The following is a 21,635-nucleotide window of genomic DNA, read 5'->3' as shown; positions in this document are numbered from 1 at the left end:
TTTTGTTTATTTCTTTTGTAACTTTTCTGTCAATAGAATACCTTTCACCTTTTTTAATTCTCTGCCATTGCTTTGCTTAGTCTATTTCTAATTATCTGAAAGGATAGTTTATGACTTAAGGCTGATGCATCACTTGACAGTTCTGTACTACCATATACTTCTCATGCCTCTCATTTAGCATTTGGCACCTTGTATTGACATTCCTGCGTCTTTGTCTAGAATAGAGCTTAATGAGAATAAGTTTGGTATCTTATTTCTGTCTCCATCATGTCTTTCACATTGGGGAACACATGATTGGCTTTTTAAAAGTGTAAAATAAATATATATAATGATAGCAAAGGAAATACTGCTATTTATAAAATACAGCTGTAATTTCAGCTCTTATTCATAATAGTTATTATTTTTCTCACATAAAATTATTTTGTGAAGTTGTCTGACCTGTTTTCATCATTTGGAGAGCCAAAATGACATGACAAAGCAAATCACGTTTGTGACAAAGTACCTAAAGCCAAAAAAATCCCCTAGCTGGCATCGATAGTGGAGTGTTTAAGTCTTAGAAATGGAAATCTGTGTTAGATTCTTGGCTCTTCTGCTTTTTCAGGGTGATTCTTAACAATTTATTTAATTTCCATGGGCCTCATTTTCCTTATCTCAAATTGGCTGATAATAGTAACCACCTCCTCGGGTTTTTGCGAAGATGAAATTTGTTAATGTAGACAAAGGGCTTAGAATTGTGACTAGCATTGTAAGGCCTCTGTAAATTACTATACTGTTATTACTTATTTCTCTGAAACCTACTTTGTGCCATTGCAGGACATATAAAAAGAACAAGAAGATAACTTGAGATTGGAGATGACCTATACACTACAAGGGCAACGTAAGAAAAAGAAAAAGCAACTACACAAAAAAGCAACACTGATGTACATTCATTTCCTTGGCTCTTCATCTTTCATGGCTTTAAAGCAAAGGTTAAAATGTCAAAGATGGCCACTAGGAAAAGTAGGTTTTGTGTACTTAAAACAATGATTTTTCCAGAGAAAATAATGCAGAGAATTTGTTTTAAACTAGCTTGTGTAGGAAAATTCTGTTAAAATTATATATGTTCCACCAAACTGAAATTCTGAGTCTGAACTCAAAGGTGGTAGGTTAACATCCCTGTGACCATAACACTTGTGACAATTTCCACCCAGAGCTTTTGCTTCTGGATGAATGTGTCATCAGCTATGGAGAAATTTTCCTACAATTTATTTTCAAAATATTTATAAAATGCATGCAAATACACAGATCACTTACATTTGTGAATCAAAAAGGTATAAGCAAAATTTAAAATATTTCATAAACCAAGTATGACAAAGTTGAAATTGTATTACTTAACAATATTATGCATTCTTCACACAAAAATCTTATTTGTTGTTTAAATTATAAGCCTAAAGGTACTTACCATAATCAAGTAGAAGCAGTTAATTCAAGAATCTTAAAGGCATCTCTTTAAAAGAGAAAGGAATAACATATTTTAGCTAAGTGCTTATAATAACAAACAAAAAGAATATTTACAACCTATAGAAATATTTAGAACATTGTTTTGGCATTTCATATTCAAACCACAGATACTAAATTCTTATTTTCTCTAATCTTGGGGAAGATATTTTTAAATGCTACACGTATATCTAATAAACTAAATCATATTTTAAAAGATCCTGATGAATGAAGTGACTTTCCCCAAATCAAAAGCTTATTTATGTCAGGTCTTCTGATTCCAATCCTATATTTTTATATTAAATTGTCAGTTCTCTGGGTTCAAATTCCTGCTCTTCCACTTATTCCTTCTGTTAAAAAAGTTTCCTAAGTCACATTAAAAAAATGAAATAAAGGAGAAGTGTTAATTAGAGCTTTGTCAGGCTACTTTTTGGAATTTCATATACTTTTGTGAAATGGAAGTACTATTCTCTATGCTGACCCAACTTCAAGAATGGCTATAGGAATTGACTGAAATATTATAAGCAAACACTTAAATTTAAATCCAATGTAAACACAATTTATCATTATAGTTATTTCTGCTCTATTTGTACTATATGATTTATTTAAAGTTCCAGCCTAGAATTTTTATTTAATTTTGTTTCAGCTTCTACTTGAGAACTTGTTGGAATTTAATTTCTCTATCTTATTTTTACTATAAAAGATAACTCAGTTTTTAAAATTAAAAATAAAAGGGAGAACTCACCAGATAGGGGGTAACATTTGTCTTAAAATGATACCATGGCTTCATAGTTTTCTGATACTGAGAAATAGTCGTGAGATACTGGGGCCAGGTGAATTTCTGATAATATTGGTTGATTTTGTACTAGAAAAAGATTATAATTATTCCATTATCCTGTGTGTCAGAGCACACTTGGACATAACCAAATAAGCTAAAGCTTTATTTATTTGAATAATTTTTAAATGATACCAAAATAGACTTAAGCAAAGGAAAGCTTATTCATATAAAATTAACTCTATGTTTACATTCATAAAATGAACTGTAGGATTAAGAATATTCTTTGGTTATTTCAGACCCCATTGCCAAAATGCTTAAGTGGAATAAAACAAGAAAAGAGAAAAAAAAGTGTGTGTAAGAAGACAAAGGTATAATTTCTTAATTTACTAAATAAATGTCTCAGATTGTAGCTTCTTTTCCATGTCTGGTGGAAAGACCCTGGTGCTTAAAGTCATATAGAATGTGTGATTTAACTTAGTTGAATCTGTGACACTGAGTTAATCTCTGAGTGTCACTTACATTGTAGAAGTAAATAAGTTAATATAGAGAGAGCACTTTGTGTGGTGCCTGTCACCTATGGATAAATATCCCTCTCCTCTGTGTTGTATTTTGAACCATCTATATAGGTCCAACTACAGATTATTATAGACACTAAAATTGGAATTAAATACAGTGGCACCTGCCTTCAGGATAATTTCCTGTTTTTACAAAATGAAAAAAATCAATGGGTTTTTAGAATAACTGGGGAATAATGGTTGGGTGGATACATGATGATGATACAATTAGTACAATGCGAGAATGTTTTTGTAATAGTTTTGGCAAAGTATAAGGAAGACTTTTATATAAATTAGAATTTATTAAAGATAGTGGTTTTTTTTGTTTGTTTATTTTTGAGAGAATTGCAGTTCAGCAGTGTCCAAGCTGAGTCTGCTTGTGCTACAAATGTTTGCATTGAAAATTTACCAGAAATTTTAGGCGGTTCTTTTCTTCTTCAGTTAATGTATTTTTCTGTTAATAATAAAAATAAACTGTGATAAATACAGAAGAAAATAATATGGGATAATATGAATTAATTTTGTTTGAATGGAAATTACTTACCTTAGTGAATATTTCTGTTGATTCCTTAGGGAAAGAAAATGAGAATCAGCTTTACTTGGATAGCCCACCAGTAATTTTGTCTATATCATTATAATAGAGAACTAGAGCTAATTATTTTAATAATTCAAGGCCAGACCACTGTTACCAAGAAACGAAGTGCTACTTTACAGGAATTTATTATGAATTTAATGAGTTCAAATGTTCATTATCAGAGCATTCTCTGTGTCCATATGATACGTGACTGAAAATGTGTTTTGAGTTTTCCATTTACCTATATTGTTCATATAATGTCAAATTCTCATGGAGTATATGCAGATGCAAAGGTGGGGAGAGACAGAGAGAGAGAGAGAGAAAGAGAGGAGAAAAACTAAAACTAAGCAGGCTGTTGAGGTATGTGGCAGAGCCTACCCTTTCTGGGAAGACCACTGTTTTTTGTTTGTTTGTTTTTTAGTGCCCCGGGGACCCCCAATTTGAGACTATAGGTAAAGCATGCTTCCTAAAGCCATTGAGGAGGAAGATGCTGGGCTGTGGCTCAGGCCACAAGACTGTGGGCCACAATCCATGCTTCATCCTCTCCCAGGACGTTTTCCCATTATGCTTACCCACTTGGCTCATTCTAACACAGCAGGTGTTCTTGTTTCTGTGATTTACATAACTCATAGCCCAATCCAGTACTCAACCCCCTAAACAGCGAGAGAGACTCAGGGTAGAACTATGGTGACGGCAATTGACAGGATGCTGATTTGGCATTGGCTTATTTAAAAATGCCTATTGCCAATGAACCAGAGTCCAGCTGAACATTATCAAAAGTATGGGCTAGAACAGCTACTTTTGCCATGTATATATTTCATTTCAGACCTCTAAAATGACTCTGAATCTGTGTATATTTCTTACATGTGTTTTTCTCTACTTTTATTGGCTACTTTGATGTGGCTCTGTTAAAAAATTACAGAATTTTAAGTTAAATCAACAATTAATTAAATCAATTATTAACCAACAATATTATAATTATAATAATTAATTAATTAATTAAATTAAAGTAATTGAGTTAAAATCAATACTTAATTTACTTAAAATAATTAACAGCAGAAAAGTGCAGTGTTTCTCAATAAACTAGTTGGTTGTTTTATTTTAAAACATTTTCCTCACTATATGAGCCCTATTGGAAGATTTCCTTGAGAAATAAAAAAATAGTCAAAATTTGGGGACCAGGATAATTGAATCCTTAGCATTATATTTTTAATATTTGTGGAATTAAAGATCTTTCTCATATTACCAAAAGGATATTAGTATGACAGGCAAAAAAAGGAGAATTGAAGTAAAATTTCCAGTTCAAAAAATAGTAAAAATTTGATTAAAAAAGAGAAATAAACAGTGGGAACCATATAAAACTTATGTTATGTGGAAAGGTCTTGCTTACATGGAAGGACTGAATTGAAAGAATTCAGGGCAATTGCGAGAAACAAAGTTAACATGTGGAGAGAAATAATATTTTTAAGTAACTTACAAATATAACTTATTAAAAGCAGAACATTTCTGATATCCCTACTATTCATATTAATTTTGAAAATATGAATTAATTATAGTTTCATATAGAAATAATACCTTACCATATCAACAGTCTCCTTTTGATTTTCCTTAAGAAATAAAAAAGAATTAGACATTTTATTCTGACTGTATTTGTTATATATAATTTCCTCTTGAATATATGCAAAAATACCTCTCCTTTATAAAAAAGAATAATCATTTTTTTAAAATTGTGTTTTAAATCTTTGTTGCAACCCAAAGATCTAAGATCACTTAAGGGACATATACTTGCTAAATACATATTTCTTAAGTGAGTGATGAATGACATATATCATCAATGAACCAGGAAACATATAAATACATTTTATCTGACTGGTATGCATAACCACATTGTTTCCTGCTTATATTTATGCAAAATAAATAAATGTATTTTATAACCATAACAAAATAAAAACTAATTTCTTAACTATATTTAATGTAAGTGGTTTTGACTTACTTCCTGAGAGGAGCCAGCAGATTCCTTAAAAAAATTGAAATGATACATTTTAGTCTTACTTATAAAATTGTTATTTCTCTTTTCTGAACTTTTTTATTCATTATTAAGTAGGAATAAAACTAGGCAATTCCTTGTGTGATATGAAAATGTGTTTAATCACGTGTGATGTGCTGAAGACATTTGGATAACAGCACTTTGTATGGCTCTGGATGAATTAGTGTTCTTATTTCAGAATGATTCATTGGATTCCTCCCACTTTGTTTATAAAATGTAAGATCTACAACATGTCTCCTGGTGGGATAGCAATATTAATGGTGACCTTTGAAAAAAGAAGTGGTATTAACATTTTTAGCAAGGTCTACTAGCACAGATCTAATCTTTGTATCCTTGGATATGTACATTTTTGTTCTGCCTTCCTTAGATTTTCTTAGAGATCTGAAGATCCAGTTTTCCTATATTATGTAAATCTAGATGTATTGCTTAAAAACAACATCAAAGACTGTTTAGTACAATGTATAATATCGTTCTAGTTACCAGGGTATTGCCTTTGTAGTAAAATGCCTTACCTCACTGGTGAAGACCTGCGCTCCGCTCTGTATCCAAAAAATAGGGCCAAGAAAACTTTTGTTATTTATTCCTCATACGAGAAAAAGTTCCTTAAGACAGACTGTTTTATGAAACAAATGGTAGCGAGTACTTGGAACTTGGGCAAGTTCCTTCACTTCCTTATACTTTCTTAACAATACCATCTTTTTGTTACATGAAATTAATGATTACTATCCCCTCCTATGCTAGAAAATTGTTTGAGGAGCCAAGCAAAATGATATAGGAGCATACATTTAGGACAGGTATGTTCAATTCAAATTAAATTACTTATTTGTCAGTATAGTTACCATTGTTATTTGTTTACTACATTTGGACTATTTTTTGTTTGCGATTTAATTTCTGGACTACAAGATTTTATTCGCAATTGTCCTACTTTCTAAGTTAAAACTTGGGACATTTTGTCTCTGGCTATTTTAAATATCTTTATCCTGAACTCATCCCTCACCAAAGACAAATAGAAAAACAAATGAATAAACAAGCAACAAATAAAAAAGCAGCACTTACCACAGTGGGAATAAAGGGCTTGACAATTCTCTTAACCTGACCCCATGGGTTCATGACAATTGGACCTTGATATAGAGACTGGATATATTGGGGGAACTTCTGATAAAACTGACTGATTTCGCTCTAGAGAGAAAGAAAATTATCAATATTTACTCCAATGTTGAATCTCCTCCATGTGTCAAAAGCAGATTTTGGAAGAACCAAGTTACTTAGAAGTTTATTTAATTAGATAATTTATAAATGGTGGCAAATTTACCTAACAAGAATAGTTTAGTAACATAAAATTTACTGTAACTGTTCCTATATTTATAATAAATTGCAAAATTAAGGAAATTGATTGTTAAGGCTTTTTTTTTTTTCCCAGAAGGATTCACATTTATTGGTTCAAATACAGTACCTAACATTTGCTAAACATGCATCTCACACTAATTGGCTGCATTTCCACAGGTAGTCAATTCACAGAAAAGGGCCCATCCCTTGCCAGATGGCAGGGTGGGAGGTAGCACAGGGCTCGGGTAGCAGAGCTTGCCAACTATCACTTGGTCATGCAGGATTTCTATGTGGAAAAACACAAGTATATATAAGAAAGGAAAGGAATATTTCTTGAATTAGATGTGTCTGTCATTTCTTTTCTATGTATGTAAGAAGTCTGGTCTTTGGAGTCAGATAGAACTGAACTTTAATTCCCTTAATCCTGGGTATTGCAATCCATGACCCTGCTCATATTGCTTAATTTATCTGAGCATTATTTACCATGTAGGATTATATCTGTTAAAATATATAGCAGTTTTCATAGTGCCTGCTTTGTCTATCTATCTATCTGGCTCAACAAATACTCTAGTAAATTCCAGAGCCTTTGATCTGAGGCTGAAGATTTTTTTAGAGATTATATATAAAACCACAATGGCATCTTCACTCAGGAGAATTTTCATTTCATAGAGATTTGAAAATAAATGCACATGTAGAATGTTGATTGGTCTTTAGAACTGCCTGGGAACAATTATTGGATGAATTCAGAGTTAACTTAAAAGAGTGGTACAAAAGGAAAATGTTACTAGAAGCATTCGACAAAGTTAAGAATGGCCTTTCTAGCGATCAGAATTTCCTAAAAAGAGAGGTTTTATCTGGCGAGTCCCATTTTTAAGTATTCAAAGAAAGACTGTTTCTGTTCTAAAGGTTTTAGCAGAAATGTCTGCTCTATGTAGGGATATGATAACAATTGCTACCTTCTTTTAGATGCACCTAACTACTGTGTTCCAAGCAATTTTATACAGAATTTAAACATATATCATCTAATGTGATTCCTCAGGGTCAATATAACTAGCTTTATTTTAGTTGAGGAAACTGTAGCTTGGAGAGGTTAAGTAATAATTTGTGAAGTAGTTGGAATACAGGTTGCTAACTCCAAAGCAGGTACTCTTTCCTTGTGCACACAGCAAGCTTCTCTAGTCCACAGAGGATGGATTACATGAATTCTTATATACGGTTTGGAAAACTTTACTCTTGCAATACCTTTCTATGACACTATTGTCAAAAAGAAGAGGAGTGGACAAAAGTGTGATATCTCAACTATGCTGGTATCTAAATCACAACATTTAAACTTGAAACACATTTTTTGAGGTTTGTAATTCTTTCAAAATCAGTTGGATAATTGCTCAACACTCATTTTTCTTAAACTATAAATCCACAAGTTTGCTCAAATAATAGCTAGAAATTAAAGTAACAAAAATATATTACTTACTATAAATTGGGGGTAAATACCTCATTGGGATGGAATAAGTTGTGTGAACGTTTGGGAGAAGAAACAGCGATACTATGATGGTTTACCTGAAATTATAATTTGTATGAGAAATTTACCAGTTCTTTCAGGTAGCGCTTATCATCCATAGTAACCTTAACTTCCTGTTAAGAAAACAAAAGCACTTGGTATAAAAATACACGAAAAGAAAACGGGGCTGGGTGATATGAATTTCATGTTATTTGAATGAAAATTACTTACCTCCCCGGGAACTTCAGCAAATTCCTTAGGAGAAGAAAAGAAGAATTAACTTAACTTGCATGATTTAGCCTTAAAGTTGTACTAGAGTAGAAAGGGCAATTAATTACGTATATTTATGGCCCAAGCTACTACTAGTGAGAAATTGTCATATTTATTAGAGATTCAATAAATTAAATATTCAGAGCCCTCACTGTGTCAAATTAATAAGTTGTGACTGAAAATGTTTCATTTTAAAGTTTTCATCAATTCTGCATTATTCATACACTATCAATTGCCCAGAGAGTGTAGACCAGTGACAAAAAAATTACAAAGTAGGCAGGCCTAGTGAGATGTGTGGCAAACTAAATCCAGCAAGCCCCTTCTATAGGACACAATTGTTATTTATGAGAGGCCGGCCATTGACTCTCTGTTTGAGAAATACCTGTAGTTTAGATCAGGGGTCCCAACCCCTCCGGGCCGCAGACCGGTACCAGTCCACGCAGCCTGTTAGGAACTGGGCCGCACAGCAGGAGGTGAGTGGCAGAGGAGCCAGCGAAGCTTCATCTGCTGCTCCCCATTGCCCCCCATCACTCACATTATCACCTGAACCATCCCCTCTCCCCTCATGGAAAAATTATCTTCCATGAAACCGGTCCCTGCTGCCAAAAAGGTTGGGGACCTCTGGCTTAGAGAAACAGTAAAGCCGGCTTCCTAGACACTAAGTAGGAAGTCTTCAGGCTGTGCCTCAGGACACACTGCTCCGGGCCATGGCTATGCTTCTTCCTTTCCCAGACACTTTTCCCCACTGTGCTCATTGCTTGGATGTTGCTACCACAATATGTGTTTCTTATACCAGTTACCTATAAGTTTTAATCCATTCCCTCATTCACCCCCTTAAACAAGAGGTTCTCAAATTTTAAAGTGCAACAGGATACCCACGTGATGCTGATGTTGCTGTTTGAAGGGTAGCACTTTGAGAACCACTGCTCTAAGCAATACTGAGAGGTTTTTCAGGCTAAAACTACATTAAAGGTGAGTGGTAGGTTCTTGATTTGACACTGGCTTGATTTAAAATGTACTTTCCTCTGGAGTCAGATATCTGCTATCTCTGTCAAAGAACACCAATGTGCACCAGGGTGTAGATGGTCACTTTCAGCCTCCCCAAAATGACATTAAGTTTGGGTAAATGATTTCCCCATTGCTCACCCTATTTGTGATGTTAACAACAAATTAACACACACTTTGATGAAAATCTATTTTTTGATGAACTCGCCATTTGATGTTAAAAGAAAAAGTCTCTTACCTTACTAGATGAGCTGCTAGAATATTCCTTGAAAAATTATAATATATATATGTTTGGTTACAAGAAGAAATGCCAGCATTATTCTTTGAATGTTAGTGTTTGCTTGGGATATGTCTCGTGTTATATAAATGATCATTAGTATGATAAGTTAAAAGGATGTAAATAAAAATAGCACAACCAGGTTTCTTGGCTTTTTGATATTACTCACCTTTGGAAAATAAGTGGAAGAGATAAAAATGATTGTATAATTAAATGTAAGTGGCTTCAGCATGGGAAAGGAAATAATTAATCAAGTCCAAGAAGCACAGAGAGTCCTGTACAGAATAAACCCAAGGAGAAATACACCGAGGCACATATTAATCAAACCAATGAAAATTAAACACAAAGAAAAAATATTAAAAACAGCAAGAGAAAAGCAACAAAAAACTTATAAGGGAAAACCCATAAAGATAACAGCTGATGTTTCTGCAGAAACTCTGCAGGCCAGAAGGGAATGGCAGGATATACTGAAAGTCCTGAAAGAGAGAAACCTACAGCCAAGAATACTCTACCCAGTAAGAATCTCATTCAGATTTGAGGGAGAAATCAAAAGCTTTCCAGACAAGCAAAAGTTAAGAGAATTCGGCACCACCAAACCAGCCTTACAACAATAGCTAAAGAAACTTTTCTAAGTAGGAAACACAAGAGAAGGAAAAGACCTACAAAAACAAAAACAAAACAATTAAGAAAATGGTAATAGGAACACACATGTCAATAATCACCTTAAATGTAAATGGATTAAATGCTCCAACCAAAAGACACAGACTGGTTGAATGGATACAAAAACAAGACCCTTCTATATGCTGCCTACAAGAAACCCACTTCAGACCAAGGGATACACATAGACTGAAAGTAAAGGGATGGAAAAAGATATCCCATGCAAATGGAAGTCAAAAGAAAGCTGGAGCAGCAATACTCATATCAGACACATTACACTTTAAAGTAAAGACTATTACAAGAGACAAGGAAGGACACTACATAATGATCAAGGGATCCATCCAAGAAGAACATATCACAATGGTAAATATCTATGCATCCAACATAGGAGCACCTCAATACATAAGGCAAATGCTAACAGCCATAAAAGGGGAAATTGACAGTAACACAAAACAGCAGGAGGATTTAACATCCCACTTACATCAATGGACAGATCATCCAAACAGAAAAGAAATAAGGACACACAAGCTTTAAATGACACATTCGACCATCTCGACTTAATTGATATTTATAGGACATTCCATCCAAAAGCAGCAGAATACACTTTCTTCTCAAGTGCACACGGAACATTCTCCAGGATAGATCACATCTTGGGTCACAAATCAAGCCTCGGTAAATTCAAGAAAATTGAAATCATATTAAGCATCTTCTCTGACCACAATGCCATGAGACTAGATATCAATTACAGGGAAAAAACTGTAAAAAATACAAACACATGGAGGCTAAACAATACGTTATTAAACAACCAAGAAATCACTGGAGAAATCAAAGAGGAAATCAAAAAATATCTAGAAACAACTGACAATGAAAACACAACAACCCAAAACCTGTGGGATGCAGCAAAAGCAGTTCTAAGAGAGAAGTTTATAGCAATACAGTCCTACCTCAAGAAACAAGAAAAATATCAAATAAACAACCTAACCTTACACATAAAATAATTAAGAAGGAAGAACAAAACAACCCCAAAGTGAGCAGAAGGAAAGAAATCATAAAGATCATATCAGAAATAAATGAAAAAGAAAGGAGGGAAACAATAGCAAAAATTAATAAAACTAAAAGCTGGTTCTTTGAGAAGATAAGCAAAATTGATAAACCATTAGTCAGACTCATCAGGAAAAAAGGAAGAAGTCGCAAATCAACAGAATTAGATATGAAAAAGGAGAAGTGACAACCAACACCACAGAAATACAAAAGATCATGAGAGACTACTACAAGCAGCTATATGCCAATCAACTGGATAACCTGGAAGAAATGGATAAATTCTTAGAAAAATACAATCTTCCAAGACTGAACCAGGAAGAAATAGAAACTATGAACAGACCAATCACAAGCACTGAAATTGAGACTGTGTTGAAAAATCTCCCAACAAACAAAGGCCCAGGGCCAGATGGATTCACAGGTGAATTCTATCAACCATTTAGAGAAGAGCTAACACCTATCCTTCTCAAACTCTTCCAAAATACAGCAGAAGGAGGAACACACCCAAACTCATTCTACGAGGCCACCATCACCCTGATACCAAAAGCAGGCAAAGATGTCACAAAAAAACAAAATTAGGTCAATATCACTGATGAATATAGATACAAAAATCCTCAACAAAATACTAGCTAACAGAATCCAACAGCGCATTAAAAAAATCATACACCATGATCAAGTGGGGTTTATCCCTGGGATGCAAGGATTCTTCAATGTATGTAAATCAAACAGCATGATACATCATATCAACAAATTGAAGGATAAAAACCATATGATCATCTCAATAGACACTGAAAAAGCTTTTGACAAAATTCAACATCCATTTATAATAAAAGCTCTCCAGAAAATGGGCATAGAAGGAAATTACCTCACTAGAATAAAAGCCATATACAAGAAACCAAAAGTCAACATCTTTCTAAATGGTGAAAAACTGAAAGCATTCCCTCTAAGAACAGGAACAAGACAAGGGTGTCCACTCTCACCATTATTATTCAACATAGTTTTGGAAGTTTTAGCCACAGCAATCAGAGAAGGAAATGAAATAAAAGGAATCCAAATTGGAAAAGAAGTCCAATTGTCACTCTTTGCAGATGACATGATATTATACATAGAAAACCTGAAAGACTCTACCAGAAAACTGCTAGCACTGATGAATTTAGTAAAGTATCAGGATACAAAATTAACGTGCAGAAATCTCTTGCATTTCTATACACTAACAATGAAAGAGCAGAAAGAGAAAGTAAGGAAACTCTCCCATTCACCATTGCAACAAAAAGAATAAAATACTAGAAATAAACCTGCCTAAGGAGGCAAAAGACCTGTATGCAGAAAACTTTAAGACATTGAAGAAAGAAATCAAAGACGACACAAACAGATGGAGGGACATACCATGTTCTTGGATTGGAAGAATCAACATTATGAAAATGACTATCGTACCCAAAGCAATTTACAGATTCAACGCAATCCCTATCAATTTACCAATGGCATTTTTCACAGAACTAGAATAAGAAATCTTACGATTTGTATGGAAACACAAAAGACCCCGAATAGCCAAAGCAATCTTGAGAAGGAAAAATGGAGTTGGTGGAATTAGGCTTCCTGACTTCCAACTATACTACAAGGCCACAGTGATCAGGACAGGATGGTACTGGCACAAAAACAGAAAGTAAGATCAATGGAACAGAATAGAGAACTCAGAGGTAAACTCAAGCACATATGGGCACCTTATCTCTGACAAAGGAGGCAAGAATATACAATGGAAAAAAGACAGCCTCTTCAATAAGTGGTGCTGGGAAAATTGGACAGCTACATGTAAAAGAATGAAATTAGAACACTCCCTAACACCATACCCAAAAACAAACTCAAAATGGATTAAAGACCTACATGTAAGGCCAGACACTATAAATCTAGAGAAAAACATAGGCAGAACACTCTATGACATACATCAAAGCAATATCTTTTTTGACGCACCTCCTAGAATAATGGAAATAAAATCAAGGATAAACAAGTGGGACCTAATGAAACTTAAAAGCTTTTGCACAGCAAAAGAAACCATAAGCAAGACTAAAAGGCAACCCTAAGAATGGGAGAAAATACTTCCCAACAAAGCAACGGACAAAGGATTAATCTCCAAAATATACAAGCAGCTCATGCAGCTTAATTCCAAAAAAGCAAATAACCCAGTCCACAAATGGGTGGAAGACCTAAACAGACATTTCTCCAAAGAAGACATGCAGATGGCCCACAAACACATGAAAAGATGCTCATCACTAACCATTAGAGAAATGCAAGTCAAAGCCACGATGAGGTATCACCTCACATCAGTCAGAATGGCCATCATCAAAAAATCTAGAAACAACAAATGTTGGCGAGGGTGTAGAGAAAAGGGAACTCTCCTGCACTGTTGGTGAGAATGTAAGCTGGTACAGCCACTATGGAGAACAGTTTGGAGGTTCCTTAAAAAACTAAAAATAGAACTACCATATGATCCAGTAATCCCACTGCTGGGCATATACCCAGAGAAAACCATAATCCAAAAAGAAACATGTACCATAATGTTCATTGCAGCACTATTTACAATAGCCAGGACATGGAAGCAACCTAAATGCCCATCAACAAATGAATGGATAAAGATGTGGCATATATATACAATGGAATATTACTCAGGTATAAAAAGGAATGAGATGGAGCTATATGTAATGAGGTGGATAGACCTAGAGTCTGTCATACAGAATGAGTGGGCCAGAAAGAGAAAAACAAATATTGTATACTATCTCATATATACAGAATCTAAAAAAAAAAAAAAAAAAGGGTACTGATAAAACCAGTGACAGGAGAAGAATAAGGATTCAGATGCAGAGATGGACTGGAGGACATGGGTTTGGGGGGGTGCGGGTGAAGGGAAAGCTGGGACGAAGTGAGAGAGAGCATAGACATATACTTACTACCAACTGTAAAATAGCAAGCTAGTGGGAAGTTGCTGTATAACAAAGGGAGACCACCTTGATGATGGATGATGCCTTAGAGGACCAGGATACGGAGCATGGGAGGGAGTTGCGGGAGGGAGGGGATATGGGGATATGTGTATAAATGCAGCTGATTCACTTTGGTGTACCTCAGAGACAGGTACAAGAGTGTAAAGCAATTATATTCCAATAAAGAGCTTAAAAAAATGTAAGTGGCTAAAGAGAATATGCACCAGTTTAGGTGGATATTACTGAAGTGGGCAGAGAAAAATTATCATTTTTAAGAAATTTAGATTGCTTTCCAGTTTATTAAAAGAGGTCATTTATAGATGTTCCCATAGGCCATTACTAGTTTTATAATATTATATATTGGTAATATGAAACAAAAAATATTCAAATAAATAAAAATTTCTCACCACTTCATTTGTGTTCCTTACAGCTTCCTTAAAGAGAGATGATAAAGAAATAGATCTATTATCTCCACAGCACTGCTGTAATATTTTCCCCTGAATATAAAGGGAAAAATCCCTCTCCCATAAAGAAAAGCATTAGGTTGGATTCGTTTCCATTGTAAGGGTTTTGTATGATTTATAATAGAATTTCCTATTTGGTGATAAACATACAACCAATGGTATTTATTGTTGTTTACTGTATTTATTGTTGTATCCCCAGAGACTATCCTATTTACGGTTGTATTCTTAGAGGCTAAGATAGTGTTGGGGACATAGTTCTTGTTGAATAAATGCTTTGTCAAGTGAATGAATGAATGCACAAGATAATTTTAGGCAAGGCATGATAAGCTTTTCTTTCTCATTTTAATAGTCATTACTTATTTTATTATCTATTAGGAAAAATAAATCGCTAGGCCAACTAACATGCTTTTGGAAGTAAATATATATTGTTTCTGTGATAGAGAAATTGATTGAGTCAATTTTAAGAAAATAATGCAATAGAAAAAGAACTTTAAAAAAGAAAATGATTTTGAGACTTCAAGAATGAAAACTGCTAAAAGACAAGTTCTTCAGTCCTCATAGAATTGGGAAATCAAATGTAGTAGTTGATTCATGTAAAGACATATTTTCTTCACTTGAATTAGTCATAGAATTAAGAGAAGATGGTATAATTTTGGTCTCATTCTTTAAAGATAATCTTGGTTTTCAAATTTGATTGACTTGAAATATACTTGCCAAATCCAGGTTAATTTCAATATGGTGCTAATACTATAATATTTTACTTCACATTGTACTACTGATGTGAAATCAATATTTACCGCACAGGATGTAGAGCAAATGTTCTAAAAGAAAACAAAACCAAAAGGATATAGCATTTACTGAAATGCAGTGTAATAGTCTTCGGCATAAAGTGATAGCAAAGAAAATATAATTTTTTGAACAAAAGAGTACATAATTAGGAGGAAAAGTAAAGGTGATAAACCTTTAACAAGAAATTCTTTCAAAGATATTCTGCTTTAACATTGTGGCTCAAAAATGGCTCACAAATCTTTTCCTAGAATTCCATTCATGTTAGTCCTTAGCATTTTGGCAAAACAATGAAAACATCACCATTTTCACAATCATAGTTAAAAATAATACTGTTTTTGGCTGAATGAGAAAGTGACCCATGTTTAATAGGAAAAGCTGTCTCATCAATCAAAGATTAATAGACTAAAGTAATCAAACTGTACCTTGCTGGGATGAATGACCACATTCTTTTCCTGTGTATATTTCTACAAAACAAATAAATTTATTTTATAACTTTGATTAAAAAAGGTTAAAATATATTTAATTAAGAATTTAGGACTTACTTCCTGGGAGACGTTGATAGATTCCTTAGAAAAAGAAAGACAATATTGCGTATTTACCAATATTGAATTCATACTAGCTTAATAAAATGTCAGTCTACAACCACTAACCATTGGGTAGATAATGTATTAACCTTTACCTGAATTATACAACAAAGTTAGCTGAAATTTCACTCCCTCTGCACAATTCTTATAATTCAGATAACCAACTCATTTTGCATTGTGCTTTGGGTTATGAACAACTGAATCAAAAGCTTTCCAAAATATTATCCACAGAGAAGAAAGATTTCCTATTTCCTCCATACAATTTCCAATGTTCTTTTTTAAATTGTTATCACATTTTTTCTTTTGTCTTTTTTAAAGATATTAAATACATCACAGAAAACAGGAAAATGTTTAGGTAACATCGTAGTTGTCTGTGGGCATCTGTTATGCACCCATGGCCAGGATGTCGTTTGGAAAGTAGCATTTAACTTAGTTCATCATGACTTATGAAAAAACATCATGAATATTGAGAGATCTTCAGAAAATAAAGCACCAATCTAATCTTGGTGATTTGAATGTGTAGATTTTTGGTCTTTAGTCCTCCATACATACTTCTTATTTTTTTAATTTATTTTTTATTTCATGGCTTCACTTTCAATTGTCTCTGACTCTATAGTTCTAGACTCACTGATGAAAAACTATTTTAAAGACAATAGTTTAGGGAATATTATGTTTTTACTAAGTGAAAAGATTTTGTGTTGACACTAAAATGTCTTACCTCACTGGAGGAGACATGTTCCATCTATAAAAAAAAAAAAATACAAGTTTCAGTTTTATGGTAGATTTAAAATGCCAAGCTATCTCACTATTATTTGTTCATTTGTTTTATTTTTATTGCTGTTGTTGTTCTTGTTTTGGTGGCAAAGGACTTTTAGAAATCGGTTTCTGGGAATGTGAAGTGTTTAATTGAATTTTTTCATTGTTATTGTAATATTATATGCTATAATAATAACAAGTAAATCATTCTGTACTTCAAATGAATCCTTTTTATGGCTTAATGCATTTCTTGCACTTATGAAATTTTGGGTTCTTAGTTTGTAAGTATTTGATATTAATCCTGTCACAGTTTAAAATATGATGTATATGCTACAGAATCTTAAAATATTATAATAGCATCACATTTTGTTTTATTTAGTTTATGTTAATTGCTAGATTTAAATAATCTTAAGGGAAATATTGATGGCAATTACTGATTTAGAGAGAAAGAGAGGAGTGTTGAAGACTAGGCGATTATAAACAGAAGAAACAATGAGGCTTGGTGTAAGACTGATCACTGAAGCATTATTATATTTTTCTGTTTGCCTAACTAGAATTCTTACTGTGGTTATGTTCTTGGATTGGCTCTAAACTTAAGAAAATGACAAAAACTTTTCAAGATTGATGAGTGAGATATGGAAATGCAAAGGAAGCAAAGAACTCTTGTCACCCTGATGATATAGTGCACTTGTAGGGAGTGAGATACTGGCTATGGAAGAGGGATTGGCAGCACAGGCTGCAGGGTAAAGGAAAAAACTGAGTTACTCCTGAGGAAGTTAATAGATTATGTACTTGTGTCTTCAAAGCACTTCACTTGAAGAATCTAGTCCTTCTTTATCATTGTGTGATATGAATACTATTATCACATTCTCACTAGAACAATATGATGCTTTGAGAAGTTAAAGGATGACTTTGCATCAGGTTATCTGGCAAGTAATTTTCAAAGCTAGCACTCTACAACACACCCTTGTGTCTTGTCTAAACATCATAGTTGCTGAGCTACTGTGGTCAAGAATGATGAAATTCTGACATGTGCCTGAGAGATGGTTTGGGAATCTACATTTTATGTGTGGCTCCCCTGAACTTTAAAAGATGTCCTTGTTATGGTTTAACATGTTTCTTACTTTTAGGAAGTTGTTCTTGGAGTGAAAATAGTTCCCTAGTAAATTCAAACAGATATGGAAGAAAGTGTATGCCTTTTAACCTAGGACTAAAATCTTTCCAAGCCTACAAGGGAAACATTTTATAAAAAGTATTTTTGTCCACCTTGATATCTTGCGTAAGGCAGGGCCAACGCCATCTTTGATTATAGGTTTTAAAGGTCGCACACTTTATCTTTATTCCTTGCTGCCTACCCCTGCTATTGCCTACATAAAATATTTACTATTGTGTTTAGGTAATTATACTTACGTGTGTTGCAAGAGCAACAGCCAAAAGGCAGGTAAAAATGAAGAACTTCATGTTTACTTGGCCCTGTGGAATAGATACGGAGCTAATCAATAATAGTTTTACTTTCCTTAAAAATCACATATTCCCTCATTAATTATGTATAAATTTATCTTTGTGCCAGATAATTAGGAATGGAAAATGCAAACTGATAAAAGCATATTCATTGAGAAACACATGGATATGAATATGATGAGTTTTTTATAAGGAGAAATTAACACAATCTAATGTAAAATCTTAGTTTCTAAACTGTGGAAGTTCCTTTTGTGGGCATAGCAAGTTAGTAGGATAATTGACCCTATGTATAAATGGTTAATTTATTTATTAATTTACTCACTTATTCAATGAACACTTGCTACCCCATGTCAGGTACTATTCCAGACGTGAAGATACGGTGGTGAAAAATAATAACTTATGCTTATACTAATAAGGCCATATTATTTACGGTTCTTCTTTAATCTTGTGGAGAATCAACATCAGAAATGCAAAATACTAGAGGAAATCATTTTGAAATCAGATTTCAGGTGAGCCAAAACATGGAGCCTGGCTCCCTCAGAAGGGGAAGAATTAGCAGGTGGAGATAACACTGTGTTGGTTACAAGGAGGCCTGCTGATCCCAGCTCAGCCATGGACAGCCTGCTGAACCTTGTGCAAAGTCACTGAACATTACTGAACCTCACTTTGAATATCTAGCAAAAGAGAGATTTAGCTAAGAAGATTTTATTTCTAAGATCCCCTCCAGCTCAATCTTTAATACTGTGACTGCATGTGAGTCCCCAAGCTGTGTTGACCACATGTCAATTCAACTTTTCCAGTGGATAAACAAAGAACTGAAAAGTGAAATAAAGTTATTCTAATGCCTTTTTGACATATAACAGTGTTTTACTCTGTAGATTTACAAATATGAAATTATTTTTAAAGGGCAAGATTTTATTTGACTCAAACATTGTTAAATTTACTGGTGATCTTTACCTATGCACATCTAAAGAATGTATATACATGGGAATTATTCTCTATCTTAAGATTTGCATTGCCTGCTTTTGTTATTAATTTCTCATTCCTACTAAAGAATCTCAGAGATATTTGTTTACTCTTATAGGATGATGCATATGGCATTCACTTTAGAAGCATTTCGTAATGAGTATGTTTTAAAATAAGGTTATAAATATATTAAATTTATAATTTAAAATTGTGAAATGTTTATTATATATAGCCATTTACCTCAATTTTACTTAAAAGATTTTATTTTCCATGGATGAAAGAAATTGGAACAAGGGCAAATGCGAACTAAGAGTTAAAGAAATGCTTTTAGCTTACTGATAAATGAGAACCATAGAAATAGTTATAGTTACTAAGCAACTGCTATTGTCAGACATCATGCTAGGTATATTGTAAATTCTTTCTCTAGTCTCCGGAACAATTTTGTCAGGTACATGTGTCTGATTAACAGATGAAGAAAGTGATTCAAGAGGTCATACATCAAATACACAGTGCCTTGGATTTCCAAAAACCTCATTAAAATGAGCTTGTCCTTAAAATAAGACTGTGGCATTTCATTATAAGATAGAGCAGTATAATAGTTTCCAGTGTCTATATGTTAATTATATTCAGAAGCACTGAAAAGGAGGTAAATCAGTAGCTATGTTAGTTACCAATTTCTCAAAGAATCTTGATATACTGATATTAGTTTCTTTAAAAATACTTTTTAGAACAATGATATTAGGTTTTACAATATTACAAGGTATATAGAGTAACAAAACGATAAGTGAAAATATTACCTTGTTTCCTAAAAGGGAGACAAGTAATCCAGGCAGTGGGAGATCTGTGATAGATTATCGCAGTGCTATTTAAACCTTGTTCCCCCATAATATGGTAATTCTGTGGTTTGAAATACCTAAACAGAATTCAAATTCTAAGAAGTCATGATGATTAGAATTGTTTCTCCATCCAGTTTTTGTACCACATATTCCAAGGAGTGCTTCTACTCACACTGATTTAGAACGTGATAACAGGTAATGAGGAGTTTATAATATGTAGTGATTATCTACATTTCATGTTTGTGTAGCTCACGTCTTCCATGTACTAGCTGTGTGGTTCAGAATAAGTTTTTGTTTGTTTGTTTGTTTGTTTGTTTTCCTAAGAGTACCTCAGTGCTTCTTCTAGTCTGAAACATTTTAAATAAATATCTAAAATGACATTTTGGATATGTTAATTAAAATTTCATTAATATGTGAAAAAATATAGTCTTCATATTCATTGCTTATCATTTGCCAACACTAAAAATATAGTTAGCCATATGCAAGTCTATGTGATATACTGGAAAACTCAGCTCTCCTACTAGTTAGCAGTAACTTTCATAAGCATTTACTTTAACTTTTCTTAGTAGTTTCCGAATCTGTAAAATAATAATATTCATATTTAATCCAATTTATAAAATTGTAATGATTAGAAATAATTTACGTAAAGTGAATTGGTATCTACATGGAACCTACTTTTTCGGAATTCACAAGATGAAATGGCTATGATAACCAGGCAGGTAACATAATTGCCTGAAGTAGGTCCAGGTTTAAGATAAAGAAGGTACAACAGGGACTATAATGTGGTCTTCCTGGAAGTGCAAGATGGAAATACTCAGCTCCAGTCAATTTTGATATGTGATATGTATGCCCCATTGTTGTCAAATCTTCCATGTTTTAAGCTAGTCTTAAGTGTCTTATTATGTATTCAGAACATTTTTGTATATTGATTGTCAATAAATTAAAACTACTTAAAAATATTTTTTCTGCAGACAAAACCCAAGTGCAGCTAGATTTTGCCCAAGTGCTGCCAATTTGAGATCTTAGGAGAAAACGTGGGTTTCTAGATGCATGTAATTATTGAAAAATGAATCGTTTTGGAAAATCACATGTTCTGGTTAACCAAAGCATTAATGTTTAGGCATCAAATTATTAAAATTCCTAAGTTTCTGTAGAAATCTTTGTGAAATTTACTACAGTGTGACTACATTCTTAAAACTAAAGAAGACCAATTATTACACATGGTATTTAAGAACTTAAAGTTGTTTCTCCCATGGGATTATGTTTCATGAAACTACTCTTTTTTAAACTGTTTCTGATTTCTGTGT

The 21,635-nt window shown here is 33.4% G+C and overlaps 1 protein-coding gene across 1 annotated transcript; it reads right to left on the bottom strand.

The window, feature by feature from the left end:
• Positions 1 to 1,947: 1,947 nt before the first annotated feature.
• LOC130848436 (alpha-S2-casein-like) lies at positions 1,948 to 16,339 on the bottom strand. Its single transcript, XM_057726919.1, has 12 exons — positions 16,268 to 16,339; positions 16,148 to 16,189; positions 15,734 to 15,757; positions 8,485 to 8,508; positions 8,343 to 8,387; positions 6,486 to 6,608; positions 5,942 to 5,968; positions 4,963 to 4,989; positions 3,353 to 3,376; positions 3,218 to 3,262; positions 2,222 to 2,341; positions 1,948 to 1,986 (listed from the first exon to the last, which is right to left on the bottom strand). Exons 1-12 carry the CDS (start codon positions 16,337 to 16,339, stop codon positions 1,948 to 1,950), a joined length of 612 nt encoding a protein of 203 aa, XP_057582902.1.
• Between the last annotated feature and the right edge of the window lie 5,296 nt (positions 16,340 to 21,635).

This window comes from Hippopotamus amphibius, chromosome 3 (genome assembly GCF_030028045.1).
Source record: "Hippopotamus amphibius kiboko isolate mHipAmp2 chromosome 3, mHipAmp2.hap2, whole genome shotgun sequence".
NCBI lineage: Eukaryota > Metazoa > Chordata > Mammalia > Artiodactyla > Hippopotamidae > Hippopotamus > Hippopotamus amphibius.
The sequence above is the reverse complement of the archived record's forward strand: the minus strand, read 5'-3'. Positions and strand labels throughout refer to the sequence as shown.